The 21236-nt window shown below is 49.2% G+C and overlaps 2 protein-coding genes across 2 annotated transcripts in view; one reads left to right on the forward strand and one right to left on the reverse strand.

The window, feature by feature from the left end:
* Nucleotides 1–351: 351 nt before the first annotated feature.
* Nucleotides 352–16901, reverse strand: PCID2 (PCI domain containing 2). Its single transcript, XM_067016947.1, has 14 exons — nt 16201–16901; nt 14267–14356; nt 12176–12249; nt 11085–11150; nt 9996–10037; nt 9050–9104; nt 6528–6631; nt 5932–6007; nt 5042–5183; nt 3638–3738; nt 2166–2239; nt 1890–2015; nt 1044–1167; nt 352–763 (listed from the first exon to the last, which is right to left on the reverse strand). Exons 1-14 carry the CDS (start codon nt 16762–16764, stop codon nt 674–676), a joined length of 1728 nt encoding a protein of 575 aa, XP_066873048.1. The 5' UTR covers nt 16765–16901; the 3' UTR covers nt 352–673.
* The window catches only part of CUL4A (cullin 4A), a 43779-nt gene continuing 38903 nt past the window's right edge, over nt 16361–21236 (forward strand). The window contains exons 1-2 of the mRNA XM_059041594.2: nt 16361–16916; nt 17586–17701. Coding sequence (XP_058897577.1) covers nt 16763–16916; nt 17586–17701 — 270 coding nt within the window. The 5' untranslated portion in view covers nt 16361–16762. The remainder of the gene's footprint in view (nt 16917–17585; nt 17702–21236) is intronic.

Genomic DNA, 21236 nt, shown 5'->3' on the forward strand with positions numbered 1-21236 from the left:
GCAGCTGACGCGGGGGGCACAGGTGGGAGGCCTCGGCGGTGTGTGTGTGTGTGTGCAAAGGGCACAAGCGGCCTCCAGGTTTGGTGCCTTTGCAGCGATGAGCAACTAGAGTCCATGACATTTCCTTCTTTAGTAAGTTTTGCATAGACAGAGGAAATACACATACTCTGAAAAAACAGCGATGACACCTGGAAAATTTAAATCGAAGTAAATTCAGCTTGTAAAAAGAAGCATTAAGTTAACCCGGCATTTTGATTCCGCAAAATGTTCAACTTTAACATAAAAATAGATGTATCCCAGAAGATATAGTAAAGAATACACCTTTTTGTAAAAATTCAGATCGAATACACCTTTTTGTATAAATTCAGATCACGTTTTTTAATAGAAAGAGTTAAAAGATGCCTTCACGAACAACACTCGTGAGAAGTAGACAGCTGCCTCGGAGACCGTGTCCCTCGCGTGAGTGTCACCGGCACCCCAGGGCCGGCAGAGACGGCTGTGCTTTCTGAGAAGGGGGTTCTAGTCCTTTGTGAGGTGCATATTCTTCGTCAGCTGTGATGTCAGAGACACTGAGGTCCCAGCATCCCCAGGAAAAGACCCAGAGGCTCCAGCCGCAGAGCTCTCGGCAGGATGAGAACCGGGACGGCCCCTCTCCCTGTCCTCGGGGGCGGGGTCAGCACACCGTGGACAGCGGGGGGAAGGGGTTCTGCTTGCTGACAACCAGCTTCTGGTGCTGGTGCGAGATGTAGCCTTTAATGTGACCCTGTGGGAGAAGAGCAGAGGCGGCCTATGTTTCTGGGCCTGGGTCTCGTCAAGCCTGCGGGGGTGAAGGACCTGGCGCTGTGGCACAAGTATCCCCCCCACCCCTGCCACAGTCACCGGGCAGTCAGCTCTCTGGAAGGACGATGAATGAACACGCACAGGGGAGAACAGAGAAATGTGTGCCATGTGCATCCACCCCGCCCGCACAGAGCCCTCTGGGAACAAGGAAGGCGTCAGAGCTCCCGGCGAAGACGGGGCCCAGGGGAGGCGCGGCCACACACCATGTAGATCAGGTTGGCCAGGATGCACTGGACCTCGGCGATGTCCACGTCCTCCACCTGCATGAACTTCAGGGCAACCAGGAACGCATCCAGGGACAGCTGGTGTGTCTTGAGTAACAGGTACCTGGAAGAGGGACAGAGCTCACGCTCATCAGGGACGGGCTGTGAGGACGGAGTCAGTAGGAGAAACATCTACCGAGAAACCTCTGTTCAAGAGGGACAAAGCATCTCCCACCTGCCAGACACACTTGAAAAATAAAGAGCTTTTAATTCTGACTTTCCAATTTTAAAAAGCCACTAGTACAAATATACTTTACGTTTACTGAATATTTGCTTGAATCTCAGATGTACGGTTTCTCACATTTTAACATCCTTAAAATCGAGAGGCACCTTACAATGGACAGTGTCTCAGGTGTGATGAACTGTGGTCCTTTTGCTAATTTTGATATATTCCTCGTAGCCAGAAAAAGTCTGACTTTGACTGAAGTTAAACTGAGATCCTGCTGGGACCAGGCCTCAGAGAAGAGTCAACTTCCAGAGTGACACGGAACAAAAGAACCACCTCGTGATGGACAGGGCTGGTGGGGAGGGTCAGCAGGTCACCAGCAGAGACACGGGCAACGGGTCCCACACTGTCCGGCAAAATGGGAAGCGCCTGGTTCTCGGGGCTGGCGCTAAAACGTCTATCACAAGGTCTTCGCCGCAACCCGAGTTATTCCTCCCGCAGCGGCGGGCAGCGCTCCGCTCCCTCACCCGTGCGGCCGTAGCGCCAGGGCCCAGGGCAGTGTGCGGGCTGCGGAAGATGGATTTTATCCCACAGAATGGAAAAGAAAGGACTCTGCTTACACTTTCTTGAAAAGATTCCTGTAGGTGATAATCTTCAGCTTCTCGAGGATAAGGAAAATGCCGCAGCGGATGAAGAAGGCCTCGTGCTTGGCCAGAGCCTCGTTCAGGAGGAGGAGGTTGCCTTCGCTGGGCGGCAGGACAGACGCACAGACATAGTCAGAACAACACCCAGGACGAGAGCACATCGAAACGCCATTAGTTCTCTCACAACACGAGGACGTTTGTGCTGATTTTATCTTCTAAGAGGTCTCAAATAGAAAAGGGAAAATACTCTACCTCACAGCTTTGGTCACCTCCGCAAACTGCATGAGATGGTACTTTCTCAGGAGCTCAATAGTCGGCATGTGACCCTAAGAGTAAATTTCCAGAATAAGAACCCTTTCACTTTTAACCAAATTGTCTTTGATAAAACTCTTATCAAGGAAAAGTTTTAAAAACTTGCAACCTGCGTTTCTTAGGCTTTCTTCCTAAGTTGCTGAACAAGAACTGAAAGCATCCTAGTCTACTGGAAAAAAAACAACAAAAAACCAACGCTGGTCTGGAAATCAGAAAACCTAGCCAAAACACGGTTTTGTCATCAGTGACGTCTGACCTTGATCTCGACCTCAGTATTGGATCATAGGAGGTGGGTGACACCTGAAGCAATACTAGGCTACAATGTAGGAATTCAGAAACAGCTTCTAGAAGAACCAGCTGAAAAATCTAAAACTGGTTGTTCCTGTGAAGTCAGGTTAGCAGTGGGGAGGAAGGTGTGATACTCTCTTTCCCACTACAAGTCGCCCTGAACTAGGTAAGTATGTGTGTGTTGTTTTGATAATTTTAAAAAATTTTTAAATGGGAGGAAAGGAATCTCTATCTATTACTTTGAGGATGTTTTAGTCAAATAACTTGCTAGCTATTTGTCATTTCTTTACAAATATCAAAAATAATTTTCGGGCTTCCCTGGTGGCGCAGTGGTTGAGAATCCGCCTGCCGATGCAGGGTACACGGGTTCGTGCCCCGGTCCGGGAAGATCCCACGTGCCGCGGAGCGGCTGGGCCCGTGAGCCGTGGCCGCTGAGCCTGCGCGTCTGGAGCCTGTGCTCCGCAACGGGAGAGGACACAACAGTGAGAGGCCCGCGTACCGAAAAAAAAAAAAAAAAATTTTCAGTGACCAAGTAAGATACCTACAGACAGGCTGGAATGACCTTTTTCTTTCTTGGTTAATCCGTTTCTATAAATTTAGATTTTTTAGGGGAAACAAAAATAATATGCACTTATTTTACTTGTCTTATATATGTCAAACTTTTGAGTTAGGGAACTTCAAGAGAAGGGAAACACAGGCAAGCCTTTCCAGAAGGATGTGGAGGTGCCAGTCACGGAAACAGTAGTTCGGGTCACACCCAAGGCTCATTCCTCCTCAATTTTTGGGGTGTGCTCATGTGCAGCTCAGACTGTGACCCATCACACACCACTGGCTGTGCTGTACAACATCTGCCGAGGGCTTCCCTGGTGGCGCAGTGGTTGAGAGCCCGCCTGCCAATGCAGGGAACACGGGTTCGTGCCCCGGTCCGGGAGGATCCCACATGCTGCGGAGCGGCCGGGCCCGTGAGCCGTGGCCGCTGAGCCTGAGCGTCCGGAGCCTGTGCTCCGCAACGGGAGAGGCCGCAGCGGTGAGAGGCCCGCGTACCGCAAAAACAAAAAACCAAACAAACATCTGCCCACTTCTTGTAGACCACAGGACCCGTGAGAGCTGGTGAGATCACTTACCAGGAGCATCTTCACAGGAAGTAGATAAATGAGGACCATCCTTTTGTTCTTCTGGCTCAAACGGTGGCAGTGCTCAAAAGCAAAGGACAGGTACTCCTCAGCTGCAGAGTCAGCCACAGACACGGTCACCACAGTCCCCACCCTGCGCCTGACGCTACCACCCACCCTTACGTGAAGGCCCGAAAGGTTTCAGGAACTGCAGATATCTACAGTCAATATCAACAAATTATTTCCTGCTGTGTCAGGTATTCAAAAATACCACTCAGGGCTTCCCTGGTGGCGCAGTGGTTGAGAATCCGCCTGCCAACGCAGGGGACAGGGGTTCGAGCCCTGGTCCAGGAAGAGCCGATGCGCCACAACTACTGAGCCCGCAAGCCACAACTACTGAGCCTGCACTCTAGAGCCCGAGCTCCGCAACAAGAGAAGCCACCACAATAGGAAGCCCGCGTACCATAGGGAAGAGTAGCCCCCGCTCGCTGCAGCTAGAGAAAGCCCACGCGCAGCAACGAAGACCCAAGGCAGCCAAAAAATATATAAATAGATAAATGAATTTTTTAAAAAGTAAAAAATAAAAGCTTCTCTTCTTATGCTTGATATTTAAAGGGAAAAAAAAAGATGGGGGAGCTAACCAAGAAAAGCCCTCTTTCAAAAGCTGTAGCTGTGTTAAAAATTTTGTGAAAGAAAATGAAAAGTTGGTCTACACAACCCTACAGAGTAAAAAAACAGAGCACTTATTATGAGAGAGCTGTTAGTTTTGTTATCGGAGCATCCATGGCCGTTGACACACGGAGAGGAGGTGCTCCTTATGTCTGCTGTGTTGCCTGAAGTCACATGGCTTCGCGTGCAAATAACTGTCAGAGAAGTGAGTTTAGAAAGTCCGGTCTGAGGACGAGAGAAGCATCATCAAGGACCACCACATGCCAGCTACTCCAAAGGTTCAGAAAGAAGAAACATGGCTTCCTGTTCTTGAGAAAGCCAACGACACAAGCCTCACAACGTGATTTCACGAAAGCGCAGCTCTGACGCGGCACCGATCCGCCACGCACGGCCACAAGCGCCGAAGATGGCACCAGCGCAAAGGCTCGTCCACCACCGCTGCAGCTGAGCTACGCGCTGCCCGATCTCCGCGTCCTGGGCCAACGGGACCGGCAGAGGCCACGGGGAAACAGCGGCTGTGGCCTGCACAACACATTGCCCAGAAAAGGACACGCGGGCGCCCGGCTCAGAGACCCGGCGCGGAGCAAGGAACTTCACGTGGGGCTTTCTCTTGTGGAACCGACGTAGTGTCAAAAATAAACACAGCTGTGGACGCAGCCAACACCCACGGTCCACCTTCAGCGGGGACAGGAGGCAGTGACCGTGTCCCCTGAACCCAGCCCCGGCTGCTCAGCAGCAGTGACACACCTTGCTTGAAGTCGCTGTCGAACATGGCCTTCCGCCCCACGTAGTACCTGTACGTCACCCTCTGGGCAGTGCTGTAGTCGTCCTTCAGGTTTGAGCTGTCGATGGCTCGGATGAGCGGTTTACACAAATGGAGCTTGTTGATCTACAACGAGTAACAATCTACCCTAAACAGTATTTTAAATCAATAGGCAAGACAAACATAAACTTCTGGTTACAAAGTACACGCCTCCTTGCGGTGGGATTCACATCATCAAAACCGAAGGCTTGGGCTTCCCTGGCGGCGCAGTGGTGGAGAGCCCGCCTGCCGACGCAGGGGACGCGGGTTCGTGCCCCGGTCCGGGAGGATCCCACGTGCCGCGGAGCGGCCGGGCCCGTGAGCCGTGGCCGCTGAGCCTGCGCGTCCGGAGCCTGTGCTCCGCGACGGGAGAGGCCACGACAGTGAGAGGACCGCGTACCGCAAAAAAAAAAAAAAACAAAAAAAAACCCGAAGGCTTGATGCTGACACCGCACCACAGCTGCTCAGCCTGACCACGCCCACCGCGGAGGGCCCACCCGCACAGGGCCCGGGCCCGGCACCCCTCGCCTGGTCGTCCCCACACCGACGACACCACACGGACACCGGCGTGAGGCGCTGGCACCTCACTTCCCCTGGAGCCGAGCGCGCGCCTCGCCGGGCGGGGGCTAAAGAGGCCCACGGGCGTGAAGCGCTGACAGCAGCCCTCGCGCTGGGCAGCCCCTGGGCGCGCGCCAGCTCCCAGGATTCTGTGCGCAGCCGGGGGCGGGGGCACCGCTTGCCCGGGAGGCCGGCGGACGGTAAACAGAAGGGCTTTCTGGGAAGACAGGTCGAAAGCAGACCCAACAGAGAGACGCAGAGTTCTGACGGCATTTACCTTAAAATAGATCTTGAATAACTGATTCACCAGAAACAGCATGCCCCACTTCTTGGAGTCCTCTATGCCCGCACGGCTACGGGGAGAACAGTTATGTTAAAGCTGCCCGGGAAGTAAAGATGTCACGTGTCAACCGCAAAATCAGCTTCCGCAACCAATGAGCGTCTTAAGATAGAGCCCCACGGCTCGAGTCATGTGCACAGAAGACTACAACGCCACGAAAGAAGACGTCTTCTCTAACACCGTGGGTACTCGGGGGATACAGCGCCTTGCCACAGCAGACGAAAACCGCTCAGTTTGCAGCGATGTTGTGTAAAAGCGGACTGCGATAAAGCGCTTGGGGAAAAGGAAAAAGTACCTTCTCTTATCGTCACAGCCACCGAAACACACGACGACACGCAGGGACCTCGGAAAGCGTGAGACCCAGAGCGCAGGCCACATGGGCCCAGAAGTGCTACATGTGTGCGGAAGCGTAAGAGGTGGTTCTTTTCTCTTACGTCCTTATGAGACAATGCACTATTTGAAGCAAAAACTAACAGCAATCGTGGGGTTAAGGCCAGCGCCAAGCAGGGCGGGCAGGGCGGTGGGGCGCTCACGTGTCGCTGGCGCAGACGCGGAAGCAGCTCATCAGCAGCTCGGCCGCCTTCTCCAGCATGTCCCCAACTTTGCTCTTTCCTTTCTTTACCAGCTGCTGATCTGCCTGATAGAAGATAAAAATCTTTAATCTTTACTTTTCATCTCCTCTAGACGCCTCGATTAAACAGATCACGGCACAGCTAGAAGCAAAAACATACAGCTGAGGGTCGTCCCCAAAGGTTCTGGCGAGACCACCTAGCCTGTGCTACTACGTTTTCCGAAACGGAGGCGTCTACAGCGTGTTCCAGCTCTTCCACAAATCAAATCTTCAACCAATTCAAGCCAGTAAGTCGGTCATGGACTCCTTGCGCCTGCGCGACCCGTACCACGCACTGCTAACTAGGCAGCGAAGCCGCCAAGCCCCATCTCCCACACGTGTGATGTTTGCACGGACGGTGCAGTGGACGGCAAGGGACAGGACTGGCGCCTGCCCGGCGGCCCCAACCGCACTCGTGGCCAGTGTCCTGAACCCCGCGCACCCGCGTCCTCCCATCAACCAACCAATACAGCTAACTTCACTTTAGAGGGTCAGTGAGGATGCAGTAAATATTAACATTAGTAAGTCTTAGTCCTTGAATATGTGTATTTTTAGTGTTCTTTGTGATGAAGCGGGAAGTCCACCTGTTTTTAAGGAAAAGCACTGGGGCCACTGTCAAGGCCGCAAGCTGGACCGTGGAACAAAGCCTGGCCAGCCAGCGTGGGCCACTGGCCGGCGCAGGGCTCTGGAAAGTGAATGAAGCAAGCCTGTCACTCCCAGGCAAACACTGACAGTTATCTGCTGCCGATGACATATGCACTTTCAAGAAAAACTTAGAACTTTGGAAAACTTGTATTGACCACCAAGAGCCTGGCAGCTTTCCATTGCTTCACGATTTCTCTGATGAGGTCACTGGAGATATAAATGTAGAGTTTTCCTGGTTTTTGTTTTTTCACATAATGAAATATGTTAACATTTGGAACGTCAGGGTAACTCAGTGAACCAAAACTCTCCAAATGATCAATGTACAACGTTACAAAATCCTACAGGGGTAAAAGATCCATTCACCGTGCAGGACCCACCAGTGGGTTTGGATGTAACAGGAAACGGTCACTGCTAAGCTTCAGAGGCCACACTGTAACGAACCTTAAAAACTACTCTTGTAGTTTAAAAAGGCGTAGCTCAGAGAAGGGCGTCTACGACCGCCTGAAAAGGCTACTAGAACAGGCCTCCCACTTCCATGCACATCTGCGTGAGGTCATTCAACGAAAACAAGGTACTGCAAAGAGTGAATTCGGAAGCAGACATAAGAATCCGAGCGGCTTCTGTTGAGCCATACATTAAAGAGATCAAAACAGATAAAAATGCCACTTTTTAGTACATTTTGTTCACTTTGAAAATAGTTTGCTTTAATTTAGAAAGTCAGTTATGTTACCACATAAAAGGTTTATCATTTCAGGTGAACAATATTAAAAATTTTCCCAGTTAAAATTTCTAATACAGTAAGTATTGATATAACCCATATGAATGGAAGCTTCCAGGGGTCCTCAATAATTTCTATCTAAGTTATTATATTTTTCAGTTCTAAAATTTCCATTTGGCGCTGCTTTATATCTTGCATTTCTTTGCCGAGACGTCTCCACCTGCTTCAAGCGCGTTCACGCCTGCCCCTGGGGTTTTCTGGCGGCGGGGGTGGACTCCCCAACCCCGTCCTCAGTGCTGGGTGCTTGCTGACTATCTCCCCCACGCAGAGTCTCAAAGGCCAAGACTCCCGATTCCTGGTATGACAAGGGACTCTCGATTATATCCTGGATGCCCGGATGTCATAAGACTGTGGCTCTTCTTGTTGCAGCCAGGCCTGTGCTCACACCGCGCCACCCACTGCTGACAGGGCTGGGCCTGCAGACCCCCTTGGAGGCAGCTGGGATGCTCCCCGCCCCAGAGGTGGGGTGGAAGGGAGGGAGCCGTGTCGTCTCTGCCTGTCAGTGTCCCCGGGATGGGTTTCAGGCTTTGCCGCCAAACCGAACCAGGATGCCCAGGAGACGAGAAGGAAACAAACACAGGGTCTTCTCTCCACCTCTCAGAGCCACGCTGGCCTTAAAACTCCCAGCAGGAGGGAGAGAAACACGTGCCTACTGTGTCTTGTCCAGAACCAGAAGTTATCAATAGTTTTTAAAACTGTAAAGGGGTGTCAGGACCAAAAACTTAAGAACTGCTGCTCCCCAAATGGATGCTGACCCCAGGGGGAAATCGACTCATGAAATCCTCCTCGTTCCAGAGAACGCTCAGCACTCCCTGAATCGGACGGGGCGCATCCCCACCGCTGACAAGAGCGCAGTCCCTCGTGCGTGAGCGAAGACCCCCCCCCCCGTGCTCTCGCTCTCCACGCCAGATTCACCTGACCCCGCGTGTTCCTCAACATTTGTGGAAAGAATGACAGGAAGTTAAGCAACAGATAGCTAACGAGTTTGGGTTTAAAACAACAGTGACAGAAACTGAACTTACATTGTTGGCAAATATTCGAAGGTCAAGTGCCACCGCATACATGACAGGCAGAGCCCTACGGGGCAAAAACAAGTGTGTGTGAAGCGGCTCTGGGGTCAGAGGTTCCATCACCAGAGGTGGGGACGCCAGGGCTGCCATCCAGAACAGGGGTCACCAGCCCACACCAAGGGGCTGCTACGCTTTCCCTCACCCTCCTCCCGGGCTGGCGGCAGCACCTCCCCATCTGCACGGAGACCCGGGAAGTCGAGGGGCTCAGCCCTGGCAGCACCCTCCCCCTACGCTGGGACAGGAAGTCTCCTTCCCCTCAGCCCCTACCACCAGCCAGCAGCTCCATGAAAACAAGACATGGTTCACGACGACCTCCTAACAGGGCCCAAGGTATGTAACAGACCGATGTCATAAGACCGCTTTTCAAAACCTAGCTGGCAGTGTGTTAATTTTATGTGTAAGAGAGACCTTCACTGAAAAAGGGCTTTTTTGGGTTTTTTTTAGTAAAAGGTATTTGCAAGCCTTCAGTTATTTTAGTATAAACAAAATTTCAGTATTTACCAAGATTTTTAATAAATCGTAAAATAGTTTACCAAGGAATTTAAAATAACCCAGTTATTATGTATTCTATCATCCCAAATGAACTGTAATTGATCTACATCTTTTATCCAAGTTTAACACCAAAAGTAAGTTCAAAATTGACAAAAGGAAAAAATAATATTTAATAAATATTTGGGGGCATGGAATGGCTGAAATACTTCATATTTACAGAAAAACACTGCAAATAATCTGGCTGACCTGCCATTTAACTTTACACTATTAAAACTCCATTATGTGTTGATATTATCATGTCAACACACAATATTAAATACCAACACAGAAAATACAATTAAAACTTCTGCTTTTAAAAAAGAAAAATGCCATCTGCTAATTTCCAGCTGTTTCTGTTTGTACTCACCAGTTTTCTTCTTTGTGGGCCTGAAATGCCCGTAGGAATGACGTAGTATATTAAGGAAGGTCCAACATAAAAAGTTCAAGTCATGCTACAACTGAAAGACTAAAGAACAACAAGGGTTCTAAACTGTAAGGGTTACAGCTCACCACTTAAAAGATTATGTATCAGAGCAGCAGGTTCTTGAAGGGAAAAAATACATAAGCCCACATTACAAATTCCTGAGTATCATTAGGTACAAGTAAATACATTTATTTTATACATACTTTCCCCAGAGTAAGAAAAAGACTGTTATAAGATTTTTAAAACTAGCAATTTCATACACTTTATTTGGTTTCTCTGAGCCCAGATGATCACAACTTATATATAATGTGCTTTAGAATCTGTCGTATACAGCTTATTTCATTGATTACAGAATTCTTGAATTCAAAGGAGACTTGGCTGGTCAGTAACCAATTCTCTTCTGTGTATATTAAGCAAGATGGTTTAAAAATGAGTAACTAAAAGGAATTCCCTGGCGGTCCAGTGGTTAGGACTCGGCACCTTCACTGCCGGGTTCCACAAGCTATGCGGCTTGGCCAAAAAAAAAAAGAGCAACTAAAGTCTGGATATACGTATAAGCAGTACTAGAATACTCACTGACCAGGGCCTTAGCCATAAGATACCACTTCAGTGACTGAAATCAGAATTGGCTCGATTAAGGCCCTCAGTGGCCACAATTCAATGACGCTGTGTGTGTTGCGTCCACTCTTCCATCCGTGCCCGGGTCTGGAAGCTCTTCTCTTCCTCCAAGGGGACTAACCCATCCCTGTAACTACACTGAATGTTGGAAAGGCAACAAAACATTATTCTTCACAATAGAAGTAAATAAAATCCTTAATCATAACCAAGGTTCTTCCCTGCCATATAGGTGACTGGACACCAGTCTGAAGGCCATGCTAAATTTAAGTACCTGAGTGGAAGAGCTAAATGAGCTTCTCCTGCTTTCTGATTAAAGGTGTGACTAAAACTGGCCTGATGTTTCAAGATCTTAGCCCCCAAGTAACCCACTGTATCTGTTAGACATTGAACAGTAACGCACACGACAAAAGATATTGGACAATGACGGTCTGGCACTTGTACGCCTCTATGAAGTCGTGGTTCCCCACCGCGTACGTGCACCTGGAAAGGAAGCGGTGGGCACTGAGGACGGACGGGCAGAAAGTGCACTCCCCGCTGAAAGCCGGCGTGAGCCACGCCGGCCGCGCTGCTCGCTCCCAGCACAAATGCCCTGCTCTAGCTGACCTGGGGCCACCGGGTACCAGAGGAGATCCCACGCTACATATGCTGGGCCTGTTCTTTCAAGTCCCAGAAGGAGAAGCCCAGCTGCAGAGGTTCCACTAACAACACGCAAATGGCCCTTCTCGGGCACCGATGGGCAAGGACACTCTACCCAGACACCCGCCTGTCAGTGTCACTATCAGTCAGTCCGTCCCCAAATCTGGCACCTCACTGCATGCTGCACAGAGCTAGGAAGCTGCTACAAGAAACACAGTGGCACTCCAACTTTTCCAGAGATCTCCGGGGCCCCGCAGGTCTGCCCTGCCCTGCCCTGCCCCCACACCCCAGCCCGATCAAGACTCCGGAGAAGAGGGCAGGCAGGAGGACAAGCAAATACTACACACTGTAAGACCTAGAGCTTGCCGGGATCGAGGCTTTAGAGGTGGAAACAGTAGACACGACATGTGAATAAAAAGCAGAATTTCATCTGCTCTGCTCTGCTCCAGTTTCTTTCCCCGTAAGGCCAAGAGGTTAAAAACTGGGCGTTTCCATGAAAAACGCAAGTCGATAGTGGGCGCCACATCCTGCTGCACAAAAGACCACTACACAGCCAGTAGGATGAATATCAAATGCTTTTCAGAGCATCACACAGAAGATTACCATTTCATGTTAACTTTTAAAAACATACGTGGTCCCTGAATAAAAAATTTATTAAAATTCTAAAGTATTTCATTTTATTTTTTTAAAGTATTTTAAACTTCACAAGATTTTCGTAGGTGTTACCAAAGTGAAATTACAAACACACTTTTCTACTTTTTCAAAGGAAATTTTTCACTGCTTCAAGCATGAAATGATGTTGAATAAAACCCCTAGTCAGTTCAGCAATTGTCAGATTTGCTTGTTTTTCTTCCTCACTCGTGGATTACCTTAAATGAGCTGCAAACATTTCGTCATAAGGGGGTTCCAAAACTTGTTGACACTTCTCTTCTGGAGAGGCCATCTAAATGATTGTAAGAAAAATGGTAAAAATAAAATTAACTGGGACAGAAAGAATGCAACATGTAGGAAGAGATTTAGACAAACCTTTGTTTCAAAAGGATTTACACTTTACAGTTGAGAGTAACTCTTCACACTTTAGCACTTCAAAAAAAAAGGTTCATTTCTTCCACACATATTTTTTTTTTTTTTTTTTTCCAGTATGCGGGCCTCTCACTGTTGTGGCCTCTCCCATTGCGGAGCACAGGCTCCGGACGCGCAGGCCTAGCGGCCATGGCTCACGGGCTTAGCCGCTCCGCGGCATGCGGGATCTTCCCGGACCGGGGCACGAACCCGTGTCCCCTGCATCGGCAGGCGGATTCTCAACCACTGCGCCACCAGGGAAGCCCTCTTCCACACATATTTATCAAGCACGACCTATGCGCAGGGCAGGAGATGAACACAATTTGCTTTGTCTACCACAGGCCAGGAAATACTCTAGGCATGTTCATATACGTCTTAATCTATTTATTAAGCAGCTACTATGTGCCTCGTGTGAGGTCGAAGGAGCTGGAGACAATGCCTGCGGCAAGGGGGGTCGGGGTGTCAGGAATCACTCCCGCTCACTCCCTGCAGACAGGACTGCCCACTCAGGGTCCTGGGAGACAGCAGACATTCACCTCGAACTTGCCCTCGCCTCTCAGTGGCCAAATTCTGGATAACACGAGCATCACAGTGGATTATGCAGTGCACTGAATTTAAAAGAAAGGGACTCAGTGAATCCACACTGATACAGCTCTATAAATGAGAGAGGGAGAATGACAGCATGGGAAAGATCTCCAACCTACAGTCCCTGACAAGACAACCGGGCAGACAACGGGCCCAGCGAGGCAGCTGTCACATGGAAGGACGTGGAGTTTTGGAGTGAAGGAATCAGCCTCGGGTCACAAACGGGCGAGCAGACGTGTACCAGGGACAGCCTGCCAGCAAGCTGAACCCGAGTCCCATCAGGACTCCGAGCACTTTCTTTTATTTTTTTTAAATTTAATTTTATTTATCTTTGGCTGCATTTGGGTCTTCGCTGCTGCGTGTGGGCTTTCTCTAGTTGTGGCGAGCAGGGGCTACTCTTTGTTGCTATGCGTGGGTTTCTCATCGCGGTGGCTTCTCTTGCTGTGGAGCACGGGCTCTAGGCACGCAGGCTTCAGTAGCTATGGCACGCCGGCTTCCGTAGTTGTGGCTCATGGGCTCTAGAGTGCAGACTCAGTAGTTGTGGCACACGGGCTTCATTGCTTTGCGGGTGGGATCTTCCCGGACCAGGGCTCGAACCCGTGTCCCCTGCATTGGCAGTCGGACTCTTAACCACTGCGCCACCAGGGAAGCCCAGGGCACTTTCTTTCGAAAGAAAAATTTAGGTCCCTGATAGGACACTCCAACATTGTAACAGCTATCAACGAGGAAATGGGCGTTACAAAATATCAACAATATCTTCCACAGAAGCTATTGCTTGGAGAGCATTTATCATCTGAATCAAGAACGCTTATATTTTAGAGCAGGGGCTGGCAGATGCTCACATAAATGGCCAGCCAGGAAATGCTGAAGGCTCTGCTGGGCCCATGTGCCTCTGTGGCAGCCAGCGTGCAACGCAGACGGCTGTGCTCCAACGAAACCTCACTGGCAGCAACAGGGCACGGCTTTGGGCTCCAGGGACAGCCAGGCCTGGGCAGAGCCCGAGCCCCACTACCTGTCCGCTGGATGACCCTGGATGACCTGGCCCTGCTGCTGCACTTCTCTGAACCCCAGAGCGTCGTGTGGGCATTAAATGCAGGAAAACGAGCACAGATTGCAGGGCAGACTCTGAGACGCGGTGCTCAATTAAGGCTCAATAAATGAGCTGGAATTAGATAAACTGTGAAGGAACTTGGCAATTTTCAAACAAGAGTGGCAACATTAGTTTCCTTCCTACTCAAAGTCTAAACTTTTCTTAGGAAGGTGGTGGCCCTGTAACCCTCTCAGACACCTGCGTGCGTGGTCCCACCACCTACCTGGAGCCGTGGGTTGGCAACATGAGGGTGCTTGAAAGACACCAGCTCTGCAAGGGACGACCCGTCTCTGGCGTCGAGTGCTTCGCAGACCTGAAGCGTTTGGAAAGAGAAGAGCTAAGTGGAAAATAAAACACTCTGTCCTGATGGAACCTAGAGAGCACACTGCACACCCCTAAACTTCACTTTCCCTACTTTGAAAGGGGTCAAAATGTAACAATCAGTTCTCTCCTTAGCCAGCAAATAATCACTGCATCAGGTGGTTGCTGGCCGAGGATGTTGCAAAGGTGAGAAATAAGTCGAAGCTGACAGGGTCACTGAGATTCAAGCAACAATAAACTTTGGAAGCTAAGGAATAGGCAGGTTCTGACTCGGACAGAAAATGGCTGAAGGTTGGGCTAACAGAGGTAGTGAGCTTGGTGTCACAGCATGGACTCTGGGGCCAGGACTCCCAGTCTGAATGTGACGCTTACTAGCCCAGTGACCTTGGAAAGTCACTTAACATCCTCTGTAAAATGGGGCTTGCAATGGACCAACCCCCTAGGAAAACAGTAACGATGATGAGCTGCCGTGTACCGCGGCGCCTGGTTCTCGGTAAGCCTTCACCAAGCATTCATCGTGCCTGTTCTTCTCATAGCCACCCCGCTGTTCCGTGGGGTGGAACAGAGAAGACAGACAATTAAAGGAGATTCTCAGAGTGCTCCTCTGGGAAGGCAGGGAACAGGACCGAGCTGTATTCTGGAGAAACAGAGGCATGGGAAACTGAGACAGACAGACCAGCACGAGCTCTAACTCACTGCTCACTACAACGTGGAGATCCGAGCACTGGTACATCACTCGGCCTCACGCCCCTCCACCTGCCTGCATCTATCCAGCCCACAAACTGTACTGCACACTGCGTGGCTCAGACACTGTTCAAGGCACACATAGTGCCCCTCCCCCCAAACCCTGGGATTAGGTGTGGGCAAGAAAACTGTAAGAGATTTAGAAATATACAAAAGATACAAATATACAGAAGATAAAAGTTATAACAAAGCATAAAATTCTGGAGAGACTCTATATTCACATTGGTTCTCAAATGTCTACGTACTTGTTCAACTTTAAATAAAAACTAATAGTGAAAAATGTTAACTCTGCAAAGATAAGACCAAGGTGGACTTATCCTTAGAGAAAAGGTCTTAGGCCTCATTCAGAAGACTGCAAACTAATGTATATTTGTAAGCTGTAAGTTAAGATTAAAGCATGTATCTGTTTTTTTCATGATTCCTGTTTTAACCAACTTTCTCAACTAACCAAACAACTAATGGTTCCGATCTTGCTAGACTATATTCAACTGCCAACTAGGTATCTTGGCCTGGTTGTCAACAGACACCTCCAACCCGACACGTCCAAGACTACATTTGTTTTTCCCTCCAAATCTGTCCTGCTCATCTGCTGCCCAACTAGAAACCTAGGAATCATTCTTGACTCCTCCCCGTTCCCCAATCGCACGTCCTTATTCCACCAAGCCCTGGTAAAGTCTCCTTCAGATATTCTAAAAAGCCCACTCCCCCTTTTCCTTATCCCTATTACTACGGTTCTAGTTCTGCGAATTAGCACAGCCCAGAGGAAAGACTACAAGCTTAGAATCCATAAATACCTATGTTTGCGCTGTGCTGCTGCGTTCACAGGCTGTATGGACAAAACGTGAGAGACGCCCTTCCCCAAGGATGTAAGCAGCGGATCGCTAACACAGACCGGCTCGCAGCCGGACCACTTGCTCTGTACCCCCGTTACTTCCACCACTTTGTCCCCCCTCCCCACACGCCCCTAAACTGAGCGCGGCCAGGGGCTCCAGCGCAGCCGGTGGACAGACTCGCCCGGGCTCCCGCTCCGGCCCGCAGGCCAAGACAGCGGGAGGACAGCTGGCAGGCGGCCCACTGGCCGAGGAAATTTACCTGCTGCAGGTACTGGTTGATGGTGATGTGCGCCATTGCCGCTCCCGCCGCTGCCCCGCGGAGCAGCGCTCCCCGTCGCCGCCGTCGCGTCACTTCCGGGCCGCGGTCCGGTCCCGGCCCCGCGCCGCCGGCCCCGCCTTCCGCGCACGTTGGTTCCGGAGGCAGCGTGTACGCGGGAGTGCGAGCCCCGGGCCGGTATGGCGGCGCGCCCGGGTTGAGGAAGGTCGGGGGCTGCGCTGCGACTCCCTGCCCCCCACACGAGGCCGCCTCGTCGGCGCCCCGGTGCCCGGGCCTGCCGGGCCCTCGACTGTTGCGTGTTCCACACGGACCGCGGCGGACGCGGACTGCGGTGCCCGCGAGCTCGGGGCTGGGTCGGGTCGGGGTCTGGCGCGCTCCTGAGGCCTGCGGCACCGCGTCTGGTCGGGCGGCGATTGGGCCGGGCCGGGCGGGGCTGAGGGGGCGCAGCGGAGGTAGGGCGAGGCCGGGCGGCGGAGACCGAGGCCGAGGCGGAGGCCGAGGCGGAGGCCGGGCGGGCGGCGGGCGGGGCGTTACGGCCGCGGCCATGGCCGACGAGACCCCTCGGAAGGGCAGCTTCTCGGCGCTTGTCGGACACACCAACGGCCTAACCAAGCCCGCGTCCCTTGCCGCGGCCGCCGTCACCTCCAAGCCGGGGGCCACCGGCGGCTCCAAGAAGCTCGTGATCAAGAATTTCCGAGGTGGGTGCGGGGCGGGGGGGTGGGGGTCCCTCCCCTCGGCCGCTCGGGCTGCGACGTCGGCTGGCCGGCGCGGGCTGGCGGCGGCTTCCCCGTGGTCTGTACAGTTGATGCAATGGCATTGAGTGACGCCAGGTAACTCAGGTGTCCCGGTTCACACGGCCGAGCCGGACCGAGTAGCAGGACTGAAGCTCTTCGTGATGTAATTTAATTACTTGCTCCACTTCTCACCAGCTCTGTCGCTGTCACTGTATCAAAGCAGGCGTCTTCGATGCAGACACACCAGTTACAAGCTTATTCTTCACCTTCCTCCTAGTTTGGAGTAGTTTCAGTCAACTTTAAATGTTGTAGAGAGCTTAACTATTCCACGTTTATACGTTTGTGAAACCCACTTGTTAAGTAAAGGAATACCGTAAAATTTGTATGATTTCCTACATGTGCTTATCTTAAGTATCAGTACTAGACATGTTTGTTTAGCCAAACGAAGATGGGGTGGTTGCATAGTCTGTAACCCAAGAAATTTATAAATATGGTACTTGTATTGGGAAAACCTAATTTTTGCGTTCCTTACCTATGTGTCTTTTAAGTACTTTTTTTGTGGAATAGATTTTTTTAAATGTGTGATTCTTAGCATGGATGCCATTACCCACTGACTCCCATCTGCATTTACAGACAGACCTAAATTGCCTGATAACTACACTCAGGACACCTGGCAGAAACTTCATGAAGCAGTGAAAGCCATACAAAGTAGTACCTCCATCAGATATAACCTGGAAGAGCTCTACCAGGTAAGGCTCCACACGTGCAAAAAGCAGAGCTTGTTAGAATTCTCACTGAGATGTAAACGCGCAGTTTTCTTAGGGAGAACTTTAAGACCTGAGGGGGCCAGGGCCAATCACTTACCTGATTGTTTCTTATAGTGTCTAAATAGCACAATTATCCAACTCCAGTGAAATGTGACCCAGACGTGGATTTTGTGCTCCTCGGTGTTGTTTCAGTCAGTAATGAAGGGGATAATAGAAATCGACTCTTTGCCTGCAACAAGAACAGTAGGAGTTCTGTGGCAGCGTGTCCCAAGTCGAGGAGTGTTTTCCGTTTTGGTGGTTGTGGGATTTTTGTTTCATTTTCAGGCCTCAGCTGTCTAGAAGGGTATTTAAAGTTAACCCATTACAGGAGAGAAGTGCGTTTCTAAGAGTCACATGACTTCTAATATTTTTCCAAATATGCAGCAAACTATTATTATAATTCCATTATGTTATATATGAAACTCTTACTACAGTTTGACTTGTTAATGTGGATTTTGCCCTTTTCATTGTGTTTTGTGATTAGTTGTTGCAGTTAAAATGTGCAGACTGGTTTTGTTACATTTAATTTGAGATAACGGTGTTCCTTTTCTAACAGGAGAAGAAATGATCAAAAGTACGTTTGACTGTCGGGATATTTCAGTTACACACAGACTGGTTTTCCTGATATCTTGTTTTTAAAGAATGACATTCGCTAACTAGTCTAATATTATCTACATTTTAGGTAATATGATAGCACAGTTTCTACTAAGAGACTTAAGAAGTTTTTTTCTGTTTACATAAGTGATTACATTATAAAAATTATGGAAACTACAAAAATTACAAAGAAGAAAATAAAAATCACCCATATCCCTACCACCCAGAGAAGACTACCATTGACTTTTTTTTTGTTTTTGTTTTTTTGTTTTTTTGTTTTGCGGTATGCGGGCCTCTCACTGTTGTGGCCTCTCCCGTTGCGGAGCACAGGCTCCGGACGCGCAGGCCTAGCGGCCATGGCTCACGGGCTTAGTTGCTCCGCGGCATGTGGGATCTTCCCGGACCAGGGCACGAACCCGTGTCTCCTACATCGGCAGGCGGATTCTCAACCACTGCGCCACCAGGGAAGCCCTACCATTGACTTTTTGATGGACACCTGTCCCTTCTTTGTCTTAAGTTTGTGTGAGGTTATTGTATTGTTTAATCGACTTAATTACGGTGTAGAATATGTACTTCAACAAGTTTAACGAATGTATCCAATTGTATAACCACCACACTATCAAGATACAGAATGTTTCTGTCACCCTGAAAAGTTCCTGGGGCCCCACTGGTCCTGTCCTGCGCCCGAAGCCCCAGTCCTTGGCGGTCACTGATGTGCCTTGTGTCGGTATGTTTTGCCGTCTCTAGAGTCTCATGTCGGTGGAACCGTGCAGTTGTGCCGATAGCTCCTTTCACTTAGGGTAGAGCTTGTGAGTTGGGCGCGTGCACGCGTGTGACGGTAATTCCTTTCTTTGTTGCTGAGTTCCCTGGGGACCACCAGCTAGTTGCCCTGAGGTAATGGATGTCTGGGTGTCTCATTTTGGGTTGTTATGAATAAGGCTGCTGCAGACATTCATGGGTAAGTCTTCGCGTGGACAGAAATTGTATTTCTCTTGGGTGAACATCTGGAAGTAGGTTCTCAGAGTAAAATGGAAAGTGTGTGTCTAACTTTACAAGACGTTTCCTAACTTTTTCAGCACGGCTTCAGCACTTTGCCTCTCTGCCAGTGGCGTGCGTGTGAGCGTTGCGGCTGCTCCGTGTCCTTGCTGACGCTGGGTATTGTCAGTCTTTTTCACTTTTGCTATTCTAGTAGGTGAGCAGTGGAATTTCACTACAGTTTTGACTTGCATTTCCCTGACGGTATTAAGTATCTTTTCTTGTGCCGGTTGCCATTCCATGCACCTTCTTTAGTAAAGTGTGTGTTCAGATCTTCAGCTCATTTTTTATGGTGGTGTTTATTTTCTTATTATCGAGTGTTTGAGTTTATTATGTGTTCGGAGCATGCAGCCTGTACCAGGTATTTGCCTTGCAAATTCGTTCTCCCAATTCGCAGCTTGTCTTTTGATTCTCTCGACTATGGCTTTCAGAGAGCAGACGTTTTAAATTTTGATGAAGTCTTTGTATCCGTTTGGTCTTTTATGGATTGTGCTTTTAGTGTCTCTCTGAGAAGTCTTTGCCTAATCTAAGGTGGTAAAGATTTTCCCTTGTATTTCCTTCTTTTAGCGTTTTAGGTTTTACATTCAGGTCTGTTGTCTGTTTTGAGGTGACTTTTTATATCTGCCGTGAGGTATAAATGCGGGTTCACTGTCTTCCCTGTGGAGGTCCAGTTGGTCCAATGCCATGAGTTGAGGCGTCTGTCTTCCCCAGCAAACTGCCTTTGCTCCTTTTTCAGAAGTCCTTGTCCCTGTGAGTGTGGGTGTCCTAAGTCTCAAAGTCTGGAGTTCTGGCTCTGCAGCTTTTTCCTTTTTTGGGTGAACTTGTTTTGCGTAGTCTAGGTCCATTATGTTTCCATATGAATTTTAGAATCTGTTTGCCAATTTCTGCAAAAAAACCTCCTAGGATTTTTGTTTGGATTATGTGTAATTGTAGGTGAGCGTGGGGAGAGCTGCTATCTTGACGACACTGAACCCCCCAGTTGACCACAAGGGACAGCTCTCGCTTAGTTAGGTCTCAGCGATGTTTTCTAGTTCCGCTGTGCGGGTCTTGTACATCTTTTGTGAAATTTATCCCTAAAGCATTTCATATTTTTATGGTATTGTAAAAGGTAGTATAAATTTTAATTTCTGGTTGTTGATAGAACTTACAAATACAACTCACGTTTATAAATTGATCTTGTATAATGCTGTTTTGCTAACCGCACTTATCTCTAGTAGCTCTTTTGTAGATCCCATTGAATTTTCTGTGTAGACAATCGTGTCGCCTATACAGAGAGATAACTTTACTTCTCTCTTTCTAATCTGCATGCCTTTTATTTCCTTTCTTGCCTCATTGCACTATATAGAACCTCTGGTGGTTAGTACGATGGTTAATAGAAACGGAAAAAGCAGACATCCTTGTTTTGTTCCTGGTCTTAGGGGAGAAAGCTTTCAGTCTTTCATCATTGAACACCATATGATGCTAGCTGTGGGTTTTTCAAAAATACCCATTATCAGGTTGAGGAAGTTCCTTTCTGTTCCTAGGTTGTTGAGAGTTTTTATCAGAAATACCTGTTGGATTTTGACAAATTCTTCTGTGACTGTTGAGACGGTCATGTGATTTTTGTTTTTTAGTTTGTTAATTACACGGATTGATTTTTCAAATGTCTTTCATTCTGGTATAAATCCTACTTAGTCATGATGTATTATCTTTTTTATGTACTGTTGGACTCAGTTTGCTGACATTTTGTTAATTTTTGCATCTGTGATCACAAAGGATATTGTATTATTCTCGTGTAATGTCTGTGTCTGCTTTTAGCATCAGAGTAATGCTGGCCTCATAAAATGAGTTGGAAATGTTCCCTTTTCAT

This window comes from Kogia breviceps, chromosome 16, assembly GCF_026419965.1.
Source record: "Kogia breviceps isolate mKogBre1 chromosome 16, mKogBre1 haplotype 1, whole genome shotgun sequence".
Classification (NCBI taxonomy): Eukaryota; Metazoa; Chordata; class Mammalia; order Artiodactyla; family Physeteridae; genus Kogia; species Kogia breviceps.

Excerpts from the sequence above, each read along its gene's own strand:
- PCID2 (XM_067016947.1), bottom strand. The coding sequence starts at position 16,764 with ATGGCCGCGGCCGTAACGCCCCGCCCGCCGCCCGCCCGGCCTCCGCCT. Across the intron at positions 6,632-9,049 it reads TTCGAATATTTGCCAACAAT|GCAGATCAGCAGCTGGTAAA; the intron begins GTAAGTTCAGTT and ends ATCTTCTATCAG. Across the intron at positions 3,739-5,041 it reads CGACAGCGACTTCAAGCAAG|CTGAGGAGTACCTGTCCTTT; the intron begins GTGTGTCACTGC and ends CTGACTCTGCAG.